Source organism: Chenopodium album, chromosome 1, assembly GCF_948465745.1.
Source record: "Chenopodium album chromosome 1, dcCheAlbu1.1, whole genome shotgun sequence".
In the NCBI taxonomy this organism is placed as follows: Eukaryota; Viridiplantae; Streptophyta; class Magnoliopsida; order Caryophyllales; family Amaranthaceae; genus Chenopodium; species Chenopodium album.
Genome location: NC_137834.1, coordinates 83,675,236 through 83,698,716, shown reverse-complemented (window position 1 = coordinate 83,698,716; position 23,481 = coordinate 83,675,236). Strand labels below are relative to the sequence as shown.

At 34.6% G+C, this 23,481-nt stretch overlaps 4 protein-coding genes and 1 long non-coding RNA gene across 7 annotated transcripts; 2 read left to right on the top strand and 3 right to left on the bottom strand.

The window, feature by feature from the left end:
* Positions 1-12,422: 12,422 nt before the first annotated feature.
* Positions 12,423-14,689, top strand: LOC145559116 (uncharacterized). Its single transcript, XM_081620539.1, has 3 exons — positions 12,423-12,797; positions 13,465-13,530; positions 13,873-14,689. The coding sequence occupies exon 3, from the start codon at positions 13,874-13,876 to the stop codon at positions 14,669-14,671; it is 798 nt and encodes a 265-aa protein (XP_081476665.1). The 5' UTR covers positions 12,423-12,797; positions 13,465-13,530; position 13,873; the 3' UTR covers positions 14,672-14,689.
* Positions 14,690-15,939: 1,250 nt separating this feature from the next.
* LOC145559097 (uncharacterized) lies at positions 15,940-17,796 on the bottom strand. Of its 3 annotated transcripts, XM_081620519.1 has the most exons (6): positions 17,668-17,796; positions 17,477-17,541; positions 17,129-17,380; positions 16,576-17,032; positions 16,406-16,487; positions 15,940-16,321 (listed from the first exon to the last, which is right to left on the bottom strand). In XM_081620519.1, exons 1-6 carry the CDS (start codon positions 17,691-17,693, stop codon positions 16,124-16,126), a joined length of 1,080 nt encoding a protein of 359 aa, XP_081476645.1. In that variant the 5' UTR covers positions 17,694-17,796; the 3' UTR covers positions 15,940-16,123. The 3 variants fall into 3 exon arrangements, with proteins under 3 accessions (XP_081476645.1, XP_081476639.1, XP_081476653.1); XM_081620513.1 differs by having other exon boundaries at positions 15,940-16,487; XM_081620527.1 differs by having other exon boundaries at positions 15,940-16,487; positions 17,620-17,746.
* LOC145559125 (uncharacterized) lies at positions 16,833-19,175 on the top strand. The gene is made up of 4 exons (XR_014092670.1): positions 16,833-16,944; positions 17,156-17,371; positions 18,518-18,574; positions 18,681-19,175. It is a non-coding gene; the product is annotated as an uncharacterized LOC145559125 (long non-coding RNA).
* An 826-nt stretch (positions 19,176-20,001) lies between these two features.
* On the bottom strand, positions 20,002-20,679 carry LOC145637141 (putative aspartic protease At2g35615). Its single transcript, XM_081688640.1, has one exon. It carries the CDS (start codon positions 20,677-20,679, stop codon positions 20,002-20,004), a length of 678 nt encoding a protein of 225 aa, XP_081544766.1.
* Positions 20,680-22,224: 1,545 nt separating this feature from the next.
* Positions 22,225-22,722, bottom strand: LOC145637134 (aspartic proteinase nepenthesin-2-like). Its single transcript, XM_081688636.1, has one exon. It carries the CDS (start codon positions 22,720-22,722, stop codon positions 22,225-22,227), a length of 498 nt encoding a protein of 165 aa, XP_081544762.1.
* Positions 22,723-23,481: the final 759 nt, after the last annotated feature.

The following is a 23,481-nucleotide window of genomic DNA, read 5'->3' as shown; positions in this document are numbered from 1 at the left end:
TCTGGCTTCCTTTGCCTCTTTTCAGTTATCAGCGGCAGCGAAGTTGTTTATTATCAATTCGATTTTGGTTGCTTCGTTCAAACATATTCTCTCGGTTTTTAAAGTCCCCGCTTCTATTTGTGACCGAATAGATTCCCTCCTCGCAAGGTTCTGGTGGAGATCAGCTAAGGACTCTAAAGGGTTAGCTTTGGCTTCCTCGTCGACGCTTCATCTCCCTAAGGGTATGGGGGGGTCTTGGTATTCGTTAGTTTCGCTCCTTTAATTTGGCCTTGTTGGGTAAACAGGCTTGGCGACTTACGCATAACCCTCAACTCCTTGTCTCCCGTGTGCTTAAGGCTAAGTACCCTTTGCTTCTTACCCCCCGGCCTAGTCTTTCTCGTCCCCGGCCATCATGGGGTAGTTGGGGTTTGCTGGATGGGGGTTTGGTTGTCTCCAAAGGCATCGCCTGGAAGGTTGGTCGGGGAGACAAGGTAAGTATTTTGGGGATTGCTGGGTTCTTGGTGTTGACGTTGTTTTCAATCCGGATGTCCCTCAGGCTGACATGCCTTCTATGGTGTCAGATCTAGTTTTACCAGACTCTTGTTCCTGGGATTCTTCCTTAATTAGGCATCTTTTTCCTCAGCATGTGGCTTCGGCTATTCTTGGTCTATATTGGCCTAGACAGAAGATAGCTGATTTTGTGTACTGCAAATTTACTCGAGATGGTTCTTTTTCTACGAAGTTGGCTTATTCATGCTTACTGAATCAACATGCAAATTTTTCACCTGCCTCTCTTCCCAGTACTTGGTGGAAGCGTTTGTGAGGTTTACCTATTCTCCGAAATGGAAGTTATTTACTTGGAAACTTCTTCATAATGCTATGCCGACGACTACTTTGCTTGTGCTAAAGGGCCTTCCCGTTGACCCTGTGTGTGTGCTTTGTGGTGTGGCTTCTGAATCAGCGGAACATTTATTCCGGGAGTGTCGGTTCACGACATTACTTTGGGATGCTCTGCCTTGGGCTCATCGTTTAAGGTTGGGGGTTGTTACTCCTTTTCATGTTTGGTTTGCGGATTTTGTGTCTGCTGCTGCGACACTTAAGGATTGGTGTCTGTTGGAAAATTTCTTTGGTTTATGTTGGGGTCTTAAACATGCTACTCAGCAGGGGATTAGACGAATTTTGTTGTTCACAGACTGTGCGGTGATTCCTCACATGCTTTTGGATTTAGGTCCTAAAGATATTTCGGTTGCTTGGATTCTTGTTGAAATCCGGGATATCATCTCCTTGTTTACTACGTGTCATATCAGGAAGGTTCCTAAGTCCTCTGTTTCTGCTGCTCATTCCTTGGCTGGGGCTGCTCAGCGTAGGGAGTTACTTTTTTTTTTTTTTTATTTATTCCTTTTAGTTTGCTGTTTTTGTTTGTTGGTTTGTTGTGTGTCATCTTTGTCAAAAAAAAAAAAACCCTTTGACAAATGGTAATCGACTAATTAAATGAGAAGGTACATCTACATAATTTAAAATGAAAATTCACATGCATATATTTCTATGGTCGTCTATTATCCTCGAATATCACGTTTTATTTTTATTACCGTCCAATATCTTTAATTGGAAGGCTATTATTGAGTGATATGTGTACTTCTTTCAATCTTTTTTACTTGACTTGTTTAATTTACCATGATTGCTAAAGCATAATTTTAACCATTAATAACTTTAAATCTCAATTAGTAAAATTATCAAAATTAGATATTATTGCTCATTTGCTCGCATTCGTCTCATTTTTTTTTCCAACATTAGAATATGTAGTAGTAATTTTTTGCTAATGTAATATTTACGTGTAATAGTAAAAATATAACTATTACTTCAAATTCATCGAGTAAAGTCTTTTGAAAAAACTCCCTTTACATGTGACATGTAAATATATAGTAGTATTTTTTTATGAAATGATTCTAACAAAATCTACATGAATACATTTTTTCTCACATATAACTCTCAAATGATGATCAAAGGAAGAGAATGTGAATAGTATAAAAGTCAAATATAACAGTAATAAGAAGAGAGAAAGTTTAAGGGTAAGCAAACATTTTGAAGGTCATTATAAGGATGGATCTATTGTCTATTTGGATTCTCAAATAGTCTAATAGTCATATGGGTATTCCATTATGCCTTAATTAATTAAAATGGTCTTTAAAAGCCCAATCAAATGGTATTTTAAAGCCCAAATAAGCAGCTAGTTAGCCCATATTCCAATCTCAATGACTGTATCCTCATACTTCGTATTAGAATAATTGCAAACCTTAATACTTCTTCCTCTGTTCTTTTTTACTCAATTCAGTTTAATCTCAGATAAATACAAATTTAAAACAGTATGAACATGTTTTCTTTCATACTTACTCCCTAAACTATGTCTTTTTTACTTCCACTAGTCAAGTAACATAAAGGGTTTATTTATTTATGTTTGTTGTTTAGAGTTTATGCATTTTTGTGTAGACCAACTTAGATGAGTCCTAGCTTGAGCTCGAGCTTCCAACTGAGCCCTTGTTTAATTTTTATTTATACTAGGGCGGCCGACACGCGCGTTGCGCGTAAAGTGGCTAGCCATTACGATTAAGTTATCTTAGCTTGTGTTTAAATATCATAGATGTATGTAGAAATTTAAATTGGTGCATTAGTGATTATGAATTACTTACACAACCTAAAGTTGGTGCACAATAAATAACTTTTCATAAGTGATACATCCAACAATACTTGCTTATCGAAAAACATAAATTAAAAATCCAACAATTTTAAGTTCTAACCAAGTACATACTCTAAATAGCTTTTGTGTTTTTGTAATCAAAGTTTTTCTAATTGAAGCCTTTTGAAGATTCAAGTTAGGCCATAATTATTATGTGTAATGCAAAAACAATAATATTTAGAGGTTTGAAATTTTTTAACATAACCATAAAACCATTGCATCTATCCAAAAGGTTTGGGCTGGTTAAGTAGTACCAAAAAAGAGTTCAAAGATGATTTGTGTTTTTTAAAAAGCAAAAATTACAACCAATGACCCATCAATGTAGTTTAATCTTTCTAGTACAAATTACATTGGTATCAAAAACTAACCAAAAGGTGTTGTCTATGCCAGTGCTCTTTGTAAGAAGCCACTTCATGTTGCTGCTATAGTTGCGTTCAAGCAAATAAAATGGCTTTCCTTTGCCATTTTAGAACCCAAATTCTGATCAGGGATGTTGGAGCAAGTACATGGCTTTAATCGCCAAGCCGGTAGTTATTGCTTCAAATTCTGGCAAATCACCCTGTCCAGTAATGCTAAAAACATTCTTTTAGGGGAAAAGACATAGGAGTTTATCTAATAAGCTACTATCACACAATGTTAATTCGGTAAGTTATCAAGCTTAAGAGTTGATAAGCGAGTACAAATATGTAAGAGTGTTCATGACTTGTTTTTTTATAAGCTTAATAATCACCCGCGTTTGACTGAAATAATCTTATTCTTTTTCATTTGCTGCCACCAATTAATAGCAATATTCCAAACTAACAAAGCAACAAAGCATGACAGGACATCAGAGGTGAATAGAGGTTCTTGTTTAGTATCAATGGGGGCAGACGATTAATATAAATAGGAAAGTTTCGATCTAATAAAAAAGAAAAGTCTCTTAGGACAAAAATTGGAGTTAAGAGTGGTAAGAATTGCAGTTAGAGTAGATTGAACATTGAAATAGCAATTAGGTATGGGCAAAATATACTACACTTCCATGTCTTTGTTTGAATTTGAGTGTTATTACTTGTCTGATTTATCTTATCAATTGTTAGGTTGATTAGTTAAAAACAAGGGGAATACAATGAACAGCTCAATGTATGGAGAAATTGCATACCCAATCAACTAACTTGTCATCCATGTAAGCTATATTAAGGAATAATTAGAGTAATCTAATTAATCCAATTGTTAAATGTAAATTCAGTATATATCCTTAGTCAATGTTGTTAGACTTAGTCTAGGTTGTTAGTTTGTTTTCCTTAGATATAGCCTTATCTTAGCCTTCTGTTTTTCTGTAATTATCTTGCTCTGTACAATCTAGTCGGCTATTGTACATCACTAGGGTATTTTATATTTGCCTATTTAAAGAGGCTAAAGTGATCAATCAAAGTATCAAAAACTTTCACATTTCTTATATGGTATCAGATCCTAGATCTTAAAACCTGATTTTTTTTCTTTTTTTTTTTTTTTTTTTTTTTCTTTCCTTATTCATTAACAATGGTGAACGACTCTTCAATTCCCAATCACTCCGATCCTTCCAAGCCATTCACTCTCATCCAAGTCCATAATTCCATCAAGCTAACACCTGCCAACTACATTGCTTGGAAAACTCAACTTCAAGCAACCCTTCTCGGGTATGATTTATGGAATTTTATTGATGGTAGTTACCCATCTCCTCCCACCTCGATCACCGTTGATGGTGCTTCTGTGGCAAACCCAGCCGCCCTAACCTGGTTTCGCCAAGATCGCTTGGTCTTTGGTGCAATTGTGGGCACCCTTTCCCAAGATCTTGTTCCCCTTGTTTCTCAATCTGGAACTGCTCAAGAAGCTTGGAAAATCCTAGCTTCCACCTATGCAAATCCTTCCAGGGGACATTTTAAGCAAATTAAAAATCATCTTAACCAAATTACTCACGGCCTCTGTTAAGGCACCCTCCTCTTCGTTCCCTGCCACGGTGAACGCAGCTCAGTACCGTAGCAAGCCAGCCGCTACCTCAGGCAGCCAGCAACAATACCCTCGAACCAACACTCAGGCACCTCGCCAACAGCGGCCTTACCTTGGCAAATGCCAGTGGTGTCGTGAGCAAGGCCACTCACTCACCTACTGCCCAATCTTCAAGGGTCAATTCCCTTCAATCTAAGTACCTACTGCCAACCATGCTCATGCTGTACAAAAGGGTTACATCCCACCTTTCCAGGCACCACAAGCACACGTTGCTACTGCTGGCACGTCTCAGTCCAACGCTTGGCTACTGGACAGTGGCGCTTCCCATCACGTGACCAATGATCTTGCCAACCTCTCACTTCATGCTCCATATGACAGCACTGAAGAACTCGTAATTGGTGATGGTTCAACCCTTCCAATACAGAACACTGGTTATTTCTCTCTTTCTACATCTTCTACTAAGTTTCATTTTTCTAATGTCTTGCATGTGCCTTCCATCTCTCGCAATATTCTTTCCATATCTCAATTTTGTAGAGAAAACAATACTAGTATTGAGTTCTTATCTTCCTTTTTTCGTGTCAAGGAGCTTTCGAGGGGCACCATCCTCCTACAGGGTCCAACTAGAGCTGGTGTTTATGAATGGAGTCCAAGTCCACCCCAAGTTAATGCATCTCTCAAATTCCCTAAGCATGACTGGCATCATCGTCTTGGTCATCCCTCTTTATTTATTCTTAGGACTTTAAATTCTAGTTTCAAATTAGGCATTTCAGATTTTCCGATGTCTCATTGTAATTCATGCAACATGAATAAAAGTCACAAATTACCCTTTTAAATCTCTTCTTTATCCTCAAATGCTCCACTTGAACTTATTTTTACAGATGTTTGGACTTCGCCAGTGCTATCTCATGATAAATTTAAATACTATGTGATTTTTGTTGACCATTTTACAAAGTATGTTTGGCTATATCCTCTTAAAAAGAAGTCTGACACATATGATGTGTTTATAAGGTTTAGAGCATTAGTTGAAAAATTCTTTAATACAAAAATAATTAAAGTTTTTTCTGATAATGGGGGAGAATATGAAAAACTCAAACCATATCTAGCATTGAATGGTATCTCTCATCTTACTTCACCACCACATACCCCTGAGCATAATGGTTATGCAGAACGTCGTCACCGGCACATTGTTGAAACTGGATTATCATTGCTTACTCATGCTAGTCTCCCTCTCACCTTGTGGCCACATGCTCTTGCTACTGCAACATTTCTCATCAATAGGATCCCCACCCCTTCTCTTAATAATAAGTCACCATATCACACACTCTTTGGGACTCCACCAGACTACACTAAGCTTAAGAATTTTGGGTGTCTTTGTTATCCATGGTTAAAGCCATATGCCTCTCACAAATTAGATCCCAAGTCTCTTCCCTGTGTCTTTGTTGGTTACTCTCCAACTCAAAGTGCTTATTATTGCTTGCATCCTCCCACTAATCGCATTTATACATCAAGACATGTGAAATTTGTAGAAGATGTGTTTCCTTTCTCTGATTTGTGCAGAAATTACACTTCCCCCAAGGTCTCTTCGGTAGATGAATGGTGTGTTGTTGACATACCACTTGTGGCCCCTATACCAGCTCCTGTTCCGGCACCACCAGAACCGCCATCTCCACCTCCTCCCCCACCACAATCAACTCCACCACCTCCTCCTCCCCCACCACCTCGTCCTCCAAGGACAATAGTTACTCGGCTACAAAATAATATCACCAAACCCAATCCAAAATTTGCCCACCACCTCACCACTACATCATCACCAAGTGAGCCCACAAACATAACCCAAGCCTTGAAAGATCCTCAATGGCGTGCAGCTATGACGGATGAGCATGATGCTTTACTCCGCAATCATACTTGGGAACTTGTGCCTTCTCATCCATCTCAAAACTTGGTTGGTTGTAAATGGGTTTACCGTATCAAGTATAAGTCTGATGGCTCAATCGAGCGCTACAAAGCGCGACTCGTAGCTAAAGGATTCCACCAACGTCCGGGCGTCGATTTTTCAGAGACTTTTAGCCCTGTGATAAAACCTACTACAGTGCGGTTGATGCTTTCTCTTGCTGTCACAAATGGTTGGTCAATTAGGCAATTGGACATAAACAATGCCTTCCTTCAAGGGTCTCTAAAGGAAGATGTCTATATGTCACAACCTCCTGGCTTTATGGATAACTATAAACCCACACATGTGTGTAAACTTCGCAAAGCTATCTATGGTCTCAAACAAGCCCCTCGGGCTTGGTATCAAGAGTTGCGGTCGTACCTCTTAGCCTTTGGGTTCAAAAATTCCATTGCCGACCCCTCCTTATTTATGTATCGGCAGCATGGTACTATCTTTTATCTACTTGTCTACGTTGATGATATCATCGTCACGGGTCCATCTCCCAATGCTCTTCAAGAGTTCATCACTTGTCTGGCTACAAAGTTCTCACTTAAAGATTTGGGTCCCTTGTCTTATTTTCTAGGCGTTGAGGTCTTACCTCACAAGCAAGGACTATTTCTCAGTCAAAAGAAATACATTGGAGACTTGCTAGTTCGTGCAAATATGACAAATGCTAAACCTGTTCCTACCCCAATGGTGTCTCATCCTCCCCTCACTCTTGATGCAGGTTCTCCTCTACCAAATCCTACTGAATATAGAGCAATGGTTGGTGCGTTACAATACTTGTCACTAACTAGAATGGATGTTGCCTTTGCCGTAAATCGACTGTCACAATTTATGCATAAACCCACTGACTTGCATTGGACAGCTCTTCGACGGCTACTTCGATACTTAAATGGCACTATTGATCATGGTCTTACACTTCATCGCAACTCCCTCTTGCACCTACATGCCTTTACAGATGCGGATTGGGCGGGTGATCGAGACAATTATGTCTCGACTACAGGTTACATTGTCTATCTAGGCCGCAATCCATTATCATGGAGTTCAAAGAAGCAACAAGGCCTAGCTACTTCATCTACTGAAGCAGAATTTCGTGGTGTAGCATCCACAACGACTGAGGTATTGTGGCTGCAGTCGCTTCTTTCTGAACTCAATATTCACCTAGATAAAATTCCAAGCATCTACTGCGACAACTTGAGTGCCACACATTACTCAAAAAATCCAGTCTTCCACTCTAGAATGAAGCATCTAGCGTTGGCTTTTCATTTTGTGCGTGAGAAAGTTCAGCTCGGAGTACTACGGGTTCAACATATTTCTGGTGATGATCAGTTGGCAGATGCCCTCACCAAGCCCTTACCTCGCACAAGATTCCTCAATTTACTATCCAAGATTGGTCTTGCTCAAGGCCGTCCATCTTGCGGGGGCGTATTAAGGAATAATTAGAGTAATCTAATTAATCCAATTGTTAAATGTAAATTCAGTATATATCCTTAGTCAATGTTGTTAGACTTAGTCTAGGTTGTTAGTTTGTTTTCCTTAGATATAGCCTTATCTTAGCCTTCTGTTTTTCTGTAATTATCTTGCTCTGTACAATCTAGTCGGCTATTGTACATCACTAGGGTATTTTGTATTTGCCTATTTAAAGAGGCTAAAGTGATCAATCAAAGTATCAAAAACTTTCACATTTCTTATAAGCTATCCCCTTAAGATCCTCATGCAAATATGCTTATCCTTTTGCAACTCCAAAGGCAATCCTCAGTCTTGCAGGCCTTTCCAATTTCCATAGTAGGCTGCCCTTTACCTATGAATAGACCATTTAAAATTTCAATTAAATAAATGCCAATCACTAATTATAAGCATAGGAGCCAAAATGAGTGTTATACTATGCTGGCAGTGAGTGCATTAAAAGAGAGACAATGCAGACACATATAAAAGCAGAGAACTAAAGACAATAAGCTTACAATGAAGATGGAACTCGTTTGGAATGAACTCGAAGTCTAGCAACCTATGTGCACCACTTTTAGAACTTGACATCACAAAAATAATATGAAATTGCATAAAATTAAAATTGATAGATCTAGAAAGAAAAAGCGAGAAATACCTGAATGTCGAGCTCCCAGGAAGCGACCATGAGGTACCACGAACAACAAAGACTGGAGACTCTTTGCACATGGGCATTGTTCGGAAGTTGTGCTTACTTCATAGAGTGGAGTTTTCATAATCAAACGACGGACGTTCGATGGCACCAAGATGTGAGGCTTGCGACATTTTCGACGAGCGGGGGACTGGAGACTGTTGGTTGTTCTTCATCTTCTCTATCTCCTACTCTTTGGGGTTTCTTCTACTCATGGTGAACAAATATGAGAAGGAGGGAGAAAGGCAGAAAGCTCAAAACTCATTTATCAATAGGGATAACAAGGTAAATAAACATTTTAAAGGGTAAAAAGGTCTGTGCACTGTTCATAAGAACAATCTCTTACTTTTTATAAGGTAGGGATTTATTTATTTAATTTATATTTATATTTATTTATTTATTTACTTATTATTATTATTATTATTATTATTATTATTATTATTATTATTATTATTATTATAATATTTTATTATTTTTTATTTTTATTTTTATTTTTTTTATTTTTAATTATTTTTTTAATGCAATAAGCTATGTTTATTAATTTGGGAGGTTAAATACTTAGTATAATGCTCATGAACAACTAGGTTAATTATCGAATTGAGTTTAAAAATGAGAATTTTTTTTTTGTTATTTTAAAGAGGTTTTATTATAAACGAATTTATTCTTTTAATGACCTTTGTACTATTAAGAATTGAATGTAAAAAAACATCAAGCATCATTATCAAATTCTAATAATAAAGTCTAGTGTAGTAGTGTTGTATTTGATAAACTAGCAAATCAATATCAATATCAATATATATTATTAAAACTCATGGCAAGACATGCTATTTTGTCATTTGTCACCAATTTTGCCATTTGACATATATTGTGACGCCACATCATACAAATTCATTAATGATTGAAAACTCAATATATGCATAATCTCTATATATTAATGTTTTGTTTAATTGAAAAACTCTTCATATACATAACACTATAGCTATTTAAATTTCTCTAGCTTGGAATGTAACTCCTTAATAATTGCATAATAATAAAATTTTTAAGAAACTAAACATTACTCTATATTTTTATGCATTAATTCATAAGATTGTAATTATAAAGTAAAAGTTTTGATCTAAACTAGTTATTGGCCCGAGCGAATTATGGAGTACTCCGTAGTATATATATATTGACATTTATACAGATTTGATTTATCAATTATATATATATATATATATATATATATATATATATATATATATATATATATATATATATATATATATATATATATATATATATATATATATTTTCACATTGGATTGATTTATCATTTACCTATATGGAGGGTCAAACCAGCTCATACAAACAACTAACTACTTAAGCTATCATATTAAAAAAAATAAATAAAAAAATCTTAAGCTCTCAACGACAAACAAGCCAAAATATATATAGTTCAATTAAATTAAAGTAATAAATTTATAATGACCCGGGGCATCGCCCGGGCCAATAACTAGTTTAGATCAAAAGTCCCGATCGAATAAATCACTAAGTTTATTAAACGAGCTTTGATCCATATTTATAAACGAGAATGTTTATTAACGAATATAAATGAATTGTCGCTTATACACTTATATGATAGGAGAATATCTATGTTAAGTTTACGTTCATTTATTAAGCGAGATTCAAAAACTGTTCAAGGTCATGTTCGCCTTAGTTTTACTTACTCCCTCTTAAGTATTAACACAAATCAACCTTGGCACACATGCTGCCAAGGCAATAATTTTAACTAAAACATATATAATTAAATATTAGTAAAAAAATATACTTGTAATAAAACACTAAAAAATTGATATTATGAAAATCTATCTATCTATACTATATACTAAAGTAATCACCAGAGTTATGTACACATGTCACATTCACAACAAAAATTTTTCCGCCCAAATATTTTTTAGCTTTTTTTTTAAATTTCTTTTTTTCCCTTAAAAAATAACATGATAAAAAAATTTAATGAATAAAAGCTTACAATAATTTATAAAATATTTTAAATAATGTATCTAACATGAGAATTTTAAGGATAGACATGATATGAATTCAAATTCAAAAATAAAAAATGTTACATACAAGCCATTTCATGTAAACTAACTCCATTTTAATTGACTTTATTTATTTATTTATTTATTTTTATTTTCAAGTCTTATTATTATAAATCATTGCATTTGCTCGGGGATAAAACTAGTTTAAATTAATACGGAGTATCTATTTTTCCTCAAAAATAAAAAATAACCTATTTAATAACATGTGTCAAAATAAAATTTGTTTTTAACACAATAATTTGTGAATAGTGAAAAAGGGCCAACATGTTAATCATTATGGGATGGAGAGAGTATTTTTTTAAAAAAATATGTTTAAATAAAAATTAATACTTTGCTCAATACAATTTACATCTAAAATAAGTTTTAAAAATGTATAGTAAGTTTAAATTTGTTATAATCCCTACCTTATAAAAAGTACAAAAGAACTCTTATGAATAGTGTGATGACTTTTTTACCCTTAAAAATGTTTATTTACCCATATACCCTTTTATGTCATATTAACTCTTATGCTCCCGTATTTATTTCTCTATGCTTCTTTAGTCTTCCTTCCCTTCCAACTTCCAACCTTTTCCTCTCTTTTAAACCCCCCTTTCTCTCTCCTTGCTCCTTTACTTCCCTACTCTCTTTCTCTCCTCCATTAAAGCACCTACCGAGCTAAGCCACATGAAGAAGAAGAAGAGGAAAAGGAGAAGGAGAAGGAGAAAATTGTTGAATTTAATGGAAAAACTATTTAACGTGAAAATAATCCTCTTCAAAGGGTGGGGGAATAGTCTGGATATAACCCACTTTGTTACTATTTTCTTTAAAACAAACACACACACACACACAAACCCACTGAATTTAATAATCTAATTAGACATTTTTCTTTTGAATGTTTTTCCGCTAAATATTTAGTTGTAACATTTTAACTTTCACGCTTGTCAATACATAATTTCAATCTCTTGGATCTCTAAGTATAGACATATAAATAATCTAAAGATTAAATATTTAAAACATATATATAAATCGAAATGAATCTAATAAGATCCCACATGACTATTTTGCCCAACAAAAAAAGTCAATAAAATAAAGATCAATTATTAAAAAAAATAAAAAATGTATATATTTTCAAGTGTTGCAACTAAAAGTGACGGATGCTATATAATTGTATTTTATAACTCATAACAAAAGTCATATTACACCATAAAAAACTTAAAACTAAAAAGTGAATAGTGTTTATATATTTTCAAGTGTTACATTTTTGTACCCATGCAAGGGTATGATTATCAACAATTTATTTATTAGTATATGCGTTCAAAAGCCACCCAATAAGTTTTGGGCGTCATGACAAGCTATTACAAGTCGATCATAAACATCGATTATGTCGCGCGCAACGCGCGCGTAGACTCCCCTAGTAAGTAAAAATTGAATATAGTCCATCCTAAATAAAAGAACATAAATGAGCTTTAGTTGAGCTCGAGCGGTTTATTGAGAGTCTTAACTCGTATACACAATCCATTGTTAACTTTAATTGATTATTTATATAAGAAGGTTATAAGTGGAATAAAAATTCTCAAATGAATCACGAATTCAGTTGTTGCAAAAAAACAAGGGATTATCGTTAAAAATTTCCCAAACATTTTATATCAAACTAAACGGGCTTCAGTATATCTCGATTTCTCAACGAACGGGTCTAGGATAAAAATTTTATAATTCAATGTGTCAAAAAAAAAAAAAAAAAAAAATTATAATTCAAAGACTTATTTTTTCCTCTTTTCTAGCTACTTCCATGGTGAAAGTTGTGACGTATGACCCTGGTTATATCACGATCTAATTTTGCCGGTTTTAATTATGGTTAACCAAACAAATCAACATCAATGGAGAAATTTAAAATTCCAAGTATTAGTTGATCTTCTCCGGGAAGTAGGGAAGAGGCACCCTCATTTTCAAGATTAAGATTTCACATTGCCCATTAAAATACTGCCGAATTTCTGGGTAAGATCACATCTTTCTTCTCTAATCTTTCACTAATCGAAATACATATATAGATTTGACCCTTTGATTTAATTATTTCTATGTAATTAACATTTAGCTTAATGGGTTTAATTAGTTCTTTAGAATTCGAATTTTGTTTTCAATTTATTTTGGAAATTATCATTGGTACATTTTTATATAGCAGTGAATTCAATAGACTTGAATTCCAATTTTCCCCTGTTCATAATTGATGGTATATCTAGTTTAGAGAAAACAAAGAGATGTTGTAAGTTGTTAAATGGTATCTTAAATGAAATAAAAAGTCACCCCGATCTCACAATAAGTTATTGTAAATTCGTCTCAAACAAGATTTTATCGACATGGAAGTTACATGAATGTTCAAATTCTATGTTATATTACAAGGGTAAGTGAAGGTTTAACTATTGGGTTTCATTGGTCTAATTCTAGAAGACAGGTCAAACAGTAAATTTACAACTTTTGTTAATCAATCAAGTTGATTGTATTAGTGGGTTATGTAGAATGAAAGTGTAAGATTATTTTATGGTGCAGTTGTTTGTGCTGATTTGTCAAACTCTATGATTTAGTAGTGCTTTTTATTAATCTTATTGTATGTACAAGATATGTGTGGTCTTACATATTTTCTGTTTCATGCTCTTTCATCTCTCAGATAAATTTACTGGAAAAAGGTGTAAAGCATTCAAACAAAGAGACTGAATATTGATACATTTCTGAGGTCAGTATATTGGAACATTACACTTGTTCATCGGTATTTTCGGTGTTTAATCAGAAGATCATAGATTTTTATCATGGAGTGATAGCTCAACTAACTATGTGAAGTGTAAAAACAAATACAAGTTGCTCTCTGGTTGAAGTAGAGTCTAGTACTCTAGTACCAATTCCTCATAATATGTGCATCATCCACTAATTTATATATGCAGTAGGCTACCATTGTATCTGTGACGAGAGTCTGTGAAATTTATGAGACATGTAGGTTCAATGTTGTGTCTTTAGTGTTAAATGAGTAGTTCCAACTGTACTATACTAAATCACTAACTAGCAAACTTTCATTGGTTAGAATGTGGAGTTTTCCAAATACAATCCCAAATCTTCGTCTTCGGAAGGTTTCTACCGAGCCAAAACTGTGTTGTGCTGACTCGTCAGATGATGACACTGGGTCAAGTTCTAGCAGAGAGGAAGGTCTAGAGTGCCCAATTTGCTTTGAATCCTTCAATATCATTGAGAATGTGCCTTATGTCTTATGGTGTGGTCACACTCTCTGCCAGAATTGTGTTCTTGGACTTCAATGGGCTGTTCTGAAATTGCCTGCCCAGAAGATTAAACTTCCGTTTTTTGTTTCCTGTCCATGGTGCAGCTTGTTATCGTTTAGATGGGTCTATAGAGGAAATCTCAAGTTTCCTCGAAAAAACTACTTTATCCTTTGGATGATAGAGAGCTTGAATGGAGAACGGGCAGAATCTTCTTGTTCAGTAAGAGATGATAGCCGGCCATCATTTTCTCCAAGAATAAGCTCACTTATTGGTTCTCCCAACAATGAAAGCCCTAGAAGGGTTCAATATGCTCAAACTCGAGGATGGTTGGGAAGCAACCTTAATAACAATCGTGTTGCTGGTAATATTAATGTGGAGAGGCCTCAATTCTCACTTCATAAGTCTCTTGATTACTTCATCCACGTTGCTTCTAAGTTCCCGCTGGTTATTCTTTTCTTGGTGATTATATTCTGCGTAATACCAGGAAGTGTGGCTATATTGGTCCTGTACTTGCTAGTCAGTGTTCTATTAGCTCTGCCATCTCTTTTGGTTCTCTACTTTGCGTACCCTACTTTGGATTGGTTATTGAGAGAAATTGCAAGCTAAGGTTTGTTTGATTCTGCAGTTTGTGTTCTTGTTGAGTTTGTTGGCTTGCAAGATAATTTCTTCTTTACTTCCAGTTTCTCCATTATCCATGTATATTGGTTGGTCATTGATTGATTGATTAGGGAAGTGTGATGGGAGACCTGTGAAGTTGCATACTTTCTCACAGTTGACATCAAAATTGTAATGCTTTGTTGTGATTATTTGGAGTCCTAGAGGCTCATAATGAAATGGGCTTCCCGTATGAGGGACTATTATGATCAATTGTGCTGTGATAAATACTAAATACGCCTCTGCTAGATTTTTGTGTGTTTGAATTCATCTTATGGACTTTATCCATTGTGATACTGTTGAATGCTGAATCATTCACCGTGCATGCAATTGGGCTACTGATATGCATAGTCCTCAATTTCAAAAACTATTCTGGGTGTATATGGGAGTGTTCAATAAAATGAATCAGAAAATATATGCCACAAACACAAAAGACATTTTTTGTATCAAAATTCTCAGATGTGCATCACTCTAGAGTCTAGAATATCAAATTGTCAATATTTTGGCTGCAACTTAAGGCTTTTGGATGTATGTCTCCTTTATTTTAGATTATGTTGCTATTGATATATACCTGAGCATAGAACGCAATTTAGGGCTTCTTGTTTTTTGATGCTATACTATGCATCAGAGTTATTTTCCTTTTCCCTATTTTTTTCCTTTTTCTTGAATAAATAAACTTTTGAGTTGATGTGATTAATGCCTCATAATATCTTGTTGTTCATGGATAATTTCTTTTCATATCCCTATTTTCCTTGTAAAACAAGATTTCATATCTTTAGATTCCTGGTTTATTTACTGAGTATTTTCTTCTGGTACAAAGATTAAGTATTAAATTAATTAATTAAATTAGTTGTAGCATTAGCAAGCTGTAGTTTTTCACACCCCAAAAAAATAAATAATAAAAGGCTGCATTGGCTTCATTAGCTTGGAGGTCTTATCAATTGTGTTTTCATGGCTTTATTGTGTTTTGCTTAAACGAAAGGAATGGTGGTCTGTTGCATTTGATAGGAAAATAATTTGCTTGGGCCTCTTGTCCGCAAGCAAATTTACTCAATCTCATCCCTAATAGGTATGAAATGGTAGACTGTTACAAAAACACCCTTGCGCAAACATTTTGCTTGTAACAAAAACACAGGGTTCCATCTGTTTAAGTTACTGATTTGTTATATCAATATATTTCCACACCTCACGCTTTGTTCAAATTGTATTATACATATGACTTGTTTGAAATGTATGTTTGTAATCTATTTACACCTAAATATGATACATACTGATTGTCCTTTTGCAAACACCTTTGATGAAAATGTAACAAGAATTAACTGCTCTATTTTTGTCCAAAGGCTTTATGTGTTCCTCTGTGTACTGTTGTAACTTGATGATAGATGCCATATTGCTTCGTTGCCTTTACAAACAAAGGCACATTGGAGGCAGAGGAGGTTCTCCTGTTGCTCGGTATTTGTTAGCCTTCTCCTTCACCTTGAGCTCTTCTTTCCTCCGTTTTTCCTTTGCCTGTGCTCTTGCTCCATCAGCTATCTGTTTTATGCGTTCCATCTCAATTTGATAATTTTGCAATGCTTTAGCCCTCCTTTTTTCCTTATTGCTCTGCGATTCTTGCAAGCAGACCTTCGTTAGAAAAGCTTTCCTATATTTATAGCAACTGGAGTCTTGCTTAGATTTAAAGCGAACCTCTGTTGATTCCAATTTGCGTCTGGCTTTCTTCTTCTTCTTATCTTCCCATTCCAGAATTGTTGCATTCAGTTTCTCATATCTGTGTATATGAATACATGCCAATTTTTAAAATTTAAAAATTCTACATTATTGCATTTAGAAAGTTAGGTATCAAACTTCCCATCTACCTTTCTTTAATTTTAGCCATTTCTTCTGTCTCCCAAGCGTCTGCATCTGTGTCAAAGCTCCCACGCCTGGCTCTGTGTGCCCGTTTTGGTGGATCTATAGGCTCTATGTAAAGTGGTGGAACTGTGGGTGGAGGGGGGATATTGGATGGTGGATAGAGTCTTGGTGCTGAACTTTTTTGTTTAGTGGGTTTAGCATTCTGTGTCTGTTCTTCGCCAAAAGTTGGACTCCTTTTCACAGATGGACTCCTTCTGGTGAAGGGAATGGTTGGTTTCAATTTTTTGGCATCTTCTGACTCTTCATCAAAAGTTGGAGACTTTTCGATGTAATTGTAGGGCATCCCGCTATCTTCTTGCAGCTCATCAGCAAAGGTTAGTCTTTTCTTTGGCATAGTTGGAATCCTTTTTATTGATGGTACTGGATGGATAGTTTTCTCTGGTATTCTGGCTTGATGATCATCTGACACAGTCATAAAAATGCTTCAACTTATTGTAAATAAAAACCATGCAAATCAGCTATAATGCTATATATTAAATTTGAGCCTTGAGCTTTTACCATTGTTTCTGTTTAATGCTTCATCAGGCTGTGCTGCTGCCGAAATTCTGTCCACAATCCCGCTTATGATTCTTGGAAGAGAGAATTGTGGTCCTGCTTCTGGTGCTTTTTGATCCGGGCTCTCTGAATCAAGCGAAGTAATGGCAAATGCAGCTGCTGCAACTGCTGCAGCATACTCTGCGTCCTCAGCTGGCTCTTTGTTACTCATTTGGCGTGAGAACTGTCTCCTGAGCCACTTTTGAGGTTTACTCTCTGCATTTGTTAATAGAATTCATTTTTTTTTAAAAGCTGCTGATTTCTTTCTTTTTCCTGAACTGTTCTGCAATTTGCTAAAGCATAAAACCTTACCTCTAAACGATGATGTTCTTTGGTACCTGGTGTTTCCAAGTTCTTCTCTCCCACTGAATTTCGACCTAACAAAACAGAGATTTTTTAATCAAAATGCATTTAGATAACATTAGTCATAAAAACTCGAAAATGTAAGCATTTACCCCTGAGGAATACGAATACTGTATTATTGGGAGTGATTGTAGAGGTACCTCACTTGACTGAGCAGTTCTTCCATTAATGGATTGATATCGTTCAGATACGTGATTTTGAGGAGATTATTTGTAGGAGCATTATGTGTTGTGAAATGCAGGGGACGTCAGGGAACTTTATAATCAAAGGTGGGTTACTTGGGAAAACTTGGAAGATGTTCCTAGGTAATAAGACTCTATAAGGTGAAGAATGGTGTTGGGCAAGTAAAGATAGAATATTCTTTGCTGCATGAAGATAACCTTTATTCTTTGTTAGAATCATCTTCTTACAAGAAAGTACGTTTCCTTTTATCTTTATGCCTGCTCTTCTTCTGTTTTTAAAAAATACGAAGTATAAAAAAGGACGGATTTAATTATTTCTTTTACCTTGTTTTTGTTCTGGGGATTATGATTTCAAAAGTAGAAAAAAAGAAGAAATATTCCGCAAGTAATTAAGGGATCTAATAAGTTCATTAAAAGGCAAACACTATCATTTTATAAGCTTTTTTAGCAGGTTATCTTGTCTTTCAAACATTTCTTTGCTAATTTTCTTCTGTGTTTTGTTACTCTTGTACTGTGTTTGTATACCAAAATTGAATTTTTAACATGCAGGAATGAGAAAAATTAGTTTAAATGGTCAATCTATATTATAAGTTAACAGAATCATTATTATGAATATTTGTAATCTTTTTCAACAATCATACCAAGACAAACCAAATAAATAGTACTAATATTTTTTAATTGATAAAATGATTCTAACTAGCAGTTTCGCAATCAGTCTGTTCCATGTACATGAGGTTATTATTAGGATCATGCCCAATATTGTAATTTACAAGCAGATAAAGTTGACATTGTTCTAATCATTTGCAAGCACTCTATGTCAGCTTTTGGGATTTTCTGCCATACTCGAAATTCCTCGAATTCTAAGGTAAAATCAGTGACCTCTAGTGCTATAATCGGCCTTTTATCCTCCTGCCCCTTTCCAAGCTTTGAGGAAGTATAACAAATCTCGAAAATGGCGTACTTTGTTGCAGGGCCAAGGAATTGCTCTATCTTCTTCTTCAATGCATCAAAAGCTTCTGTTGTTAGGATAGTTAGGGCGGTAGTAGAGTCTGCGATGAAGCCTCTTGTCCCGTTATTGTTCATCTCAAACACTACTGGTCTTACATCGATGTCTTCTCTGTTCACTTGGACAGAGACCACGTCGAGGTAGTAGAAACTGGTGTGAAGGTTCTTTACCATGTCAAGGGTATCACCCCTGAGTTCTGCTGCTGGACCAAACTTGATCAGGCTTGTTTTGGACAGGTCATCGGATATACAATATGAGAACTTGGGATCGTCTGGATATAGTTGCCTTGGGAGTGATAAGCCACTATTAGATGCACCTGTTAATAAAAAAATAAAAAAAATAAAAAATAAAAATGTTATAATTGAAATTTGTTTGCTTAATATTGGAGAAATAAGTCACTTTTTTCCTTTGTTGTATACTTGTATGTATATAGACTATAGCGTTGTCAAATCAATGACAATTACGGATCTAAGATTTTACGGATAGTGGCTCACTACTACTCCGTAAGTAACAATGCATTGGTAAGAAAATATCAATCTCGAGAGTCATTTCAGGTAGAGTCGTCTATTTGATGATCCAATCCGTTTTTAATTAAAACTTAATTTTTTTTTTAAAGGTAAGTCCAATTTGATTCAAATTTTACTTAAATCTAATCTGATCTAATTTGAATTAAAGTTTTGGTAATACCATTCTTTCCTAGTCAAATTATTTGTTTTAAAACGTGATTAAGAAAAATACAAAATGTTACAAATTGGTCATATTGGTTCACAATCTTGAAATATGTCTTAGAAATAATTAAAATAGCTTAGTTGTGTTGGCCTATTGAGTATATCCTTACCCCTTTAATCTGATCCAAATTGACAATCAGATTCTTCAAAAAAAACTTCAATTTGTTTCGATCCAATATAGAAAACCATTTTCTTTTTCTTATTAATGGTGGGTCCTATGATCCATCACAATTCGCCAAATGCACACAATCCCAATTCTTGATTATTTATACTCCGTATTATCTTCGACTTTATACCTTAGCTTAATAATTCAATACAAATGGTGTGTCCTATGACCCACCATGACTAAGAACACTTCCCCCAAATGGACACAATACCAATCCAAAACTATTTATATTCCTACGAAATAAATATAGAAAATTGACTTACGCACAAAAAGATTTGGTTTTGACACATTAATTGAGAAGAGCGTTGAAAATTGTGCCCTCATAAATTCATAATGAGGTGTGTGCCAGAATCAATTTTTAGTAAACATTTGTCGATATATATGGGAATAGTTTAAAACTCACCTATGGCCCCCATCATTCTGGGGCTATTCTTAACGCTGCATCCAAAGATGAAATCTTGGACAATCTCCGACTCGGGTTTGAATGTGACAACATCAGTAGCCAAGGGACCATAAGCAACCGTCGCATTCTCATAAGTGGCCATGAATGCGCAAGGAGGTAGTTTCCCTTTGCATCCTATAATGTTTGCATAACTAGTGTTGCATTTCACATCATCACACGGTACATGTTTGTAAGTAGAGGACTCACTATAGTTATAGTACACAAATTCATTCTGTTTTGCTTGCTTGGCGCATTGGATCCATACAATATCACTCGATGTGTCGAAGATCCCGTACACTCGTTGCTCTGGACTACCCAAGTACATGTCTACTACGTGATGACCCGCATCCCTTTGAAATGAAACCTCTCCTTGCTTGTTTTGTGTATATTTTGTTATGAGCCACTCCATGTATTGGCTTCGGTTTAGAGTAACATTTTTCGTTGTTGATATGTTGTTTGCTTTGAGTATTTCGGTATAAAATGGAGAACGAGGAGAGGTTGGTGGGATTAGAGGTGCAGTTAAGCCTTTGCTAGGAGAAGAGGCCGAAGCCAAAGAGACAACCAAAAAGATGGTGCTAATAAGGAAAGTTTTGGTGAACATGTTGAGGAAAACAAACATCATATGCATGTGATACTTGAATGAATTATGATTTATGAATGAAATTACATTTTTAAGGACTTCGTTAGTTCGTTACCAATTCTCCACATTATGTGTGTTTTTACATGTTATGAACATTTACATATTTAATGCATGATTGTTATGATGTTGTTTTTTAGTCTTATTCCATGTTTGATCGATATGGTAATAAATGGAAATGTGATCAATATTAATTTTGGCCAAGTGAATCTGTGAATGTAATTACATTACATCCTTTCACTTAAGTTAAATGTAACGCGTGCTTGACTATATGTTATGACTTATGACATTATTGGTGTAATTAATCTGAATTCATATTTAATTTAATATGGTAATCCATCAATTCCTAAAGATTGTTACGTATTGGGATGGCAATGGATTGGAGGTGGGTTGGGTGATGCTTTATCTGCCTCCATCCACTAACGATCCATTCCTCACCCAATCCATTCATTACCTAATTTACCTTCATCCACATTGATCCATCCATCATCAAAGGTGAACTAATTAAACTTTGATATATCCGTCTAATACTTGCTCCTTTTTACTAACGTTAAAACTTAAAATACATGTCAATTCCTAACATTTCAAATAGACATTAAATTATTATACAATGATATTTATTTAAAAAATATATATTTAATGGTTAGATGGATGGATCGGGTGATGAATTAGATGTATCATCACGAACCTGAATCCCTCACCCTACCCATCCATCATCTATCCGTCACCCGGTTAAACTCGGGGTTGGATGACATTACCACCCCGATAACCTTTGGTGATTATATGTGGATATTCATGAAAATAAGGTATATAGTGGAAAAAAATGATTTGATCTCATATATCAAGTAATCCATGTTAAGGTAGTTAGTCAATGTTGGAAATTATAGGAACATTTACATTGGGACTTGGGATTAAGTTTTTATTTTTTATTTTTTTTTATTATTATTATTTTTTTTGAAGCAATATTATTATTATTATTATTATTATTATTTTTGTTGAACATAAATAATTTGCTTTGGGCATAGGTAAATTATTTTAGTAGGTAGAATTAATTGCATAGAAAGTTGTATGTATGAGGGAAAATATCTTTAAAAAAACTGTTTTAATCTAGCATATAATTAAAACATAACACCAAAAGAGAACACCCAAAATAACTAACGTAATTACTGTATCTTTTTAAGAACAGACGGAGTAATAAAAATGTTTAAGCAAAAACAAATTATGAGCTTGTTCACTTTAGCTTAATTTCAGTTCAGCTCCAATCAGTTCAGTTCAGTTCAGCTCCTAATTTCCTTCTCTCATAAAATATTCATTTCAGCTCAGTTAAGCTCCAATCAATTCAGTTCAACTCAGTTCAGTAAATGTGAACAAACCCTATATTTTAATTGACGCAGAAATATAAATATCAAGAAAGTGAGGATTCACCAGAGTTTTAACTTCCCACAAAACATGGGAGAGAGTACTCACACATTACGATAATCAACTAACATATATTATTAATATTATATGAAGTATTAATTCATATAAAAACGAAAGTTAAAAAGGAGTAGGGCACTTGATCTTATCAAAATACAAGAGTCCCTTATTAGGATCATACCCAACGTTAAAATCAAGAAGTGGTTGATTTCCAAGTATGGATATGGTGTTGTTCTGTCTGTTAAGTATTATCAAACATTGCAAGGTGGAACTGGGTATCTTATACCATATATTTTTCTCCTCAATCTTTAACAAATAATTCTCGAACTCAAATCGTATAACAGGCGGCCTCCCATCTACAAACTTTCCACTTTCATAACAAATCTCAAAATATTTGTACTGGACCGGAGGACCAAACAATTGCACCATCTTCTTCTTCATGGCCTCGAAAGCCACCGAGGTTAACCAAGTTGAGGTGGTGCCTGAGTCTATGATGAAGCCTCTTGTCCCGGAATCCGACATCTGGAATACTGATGGTGGCACATCTAACCTCTCATTATTCACTGTGATGGCAAGGAGTTCAATGAAATAATTATCATTGTTGAAGTTTCTGAACATTTTCACGGGTTGGCCTTGGATCCTTGCTTCAGGACCAAATAAGAGGACATTGATTTGACTTAGGTCACTAGATATGCAGTATGAAAACTTGGGGTCATCTGCGTTAAGTTGTCTTGGGAGAGAGTACTCATTGTTGTTTGCACCTGAATTTAATTAACAAAATTAAATTTTGTTTTTCAATGTATTAATTCAAATGAAAAGTTTGTGTATAGTGATGAAAGTCAAAATATATATGTTACTAATATGAAACGAAAAAAAAAAAAATTACACATGTTATTCGTTTAAAATAAACACAATACACAATATTAATAGTACTCGAATAAAATAAGGCCATGCTTGGTTCACCTTAATTAAGAACCTTTACGTTCAAATTAAATTAGATAAGACCTAAAAAATTAAGTGCAGATCATATGTTATTTTTGTATGAGCGATATTAATTTTAGTCGTTACATATCTTTAATTTTGTAATGAAAAAATATTATGATGATTAAATATTAATTTTATTTTAACGGAGATAATTACATATTAAAAATAAATATACTTTGTATATACTATTTTGAATTTAACTAGACCTTTCTTTTTATAAATAGATTAGAATGAATATAAGGTTAAAGTTTGGTCAAATAAGATAATAAATTTAGATTTGATATGAGACAAAAAAAAAAAAAAAAAAAATCATATCAGAAAAAATAAGTTTAGATTTGTTCTTATCGGAAAAAAAAAGGAAAAATAGAAACTAAAAATCCAACCTTTGTGCGG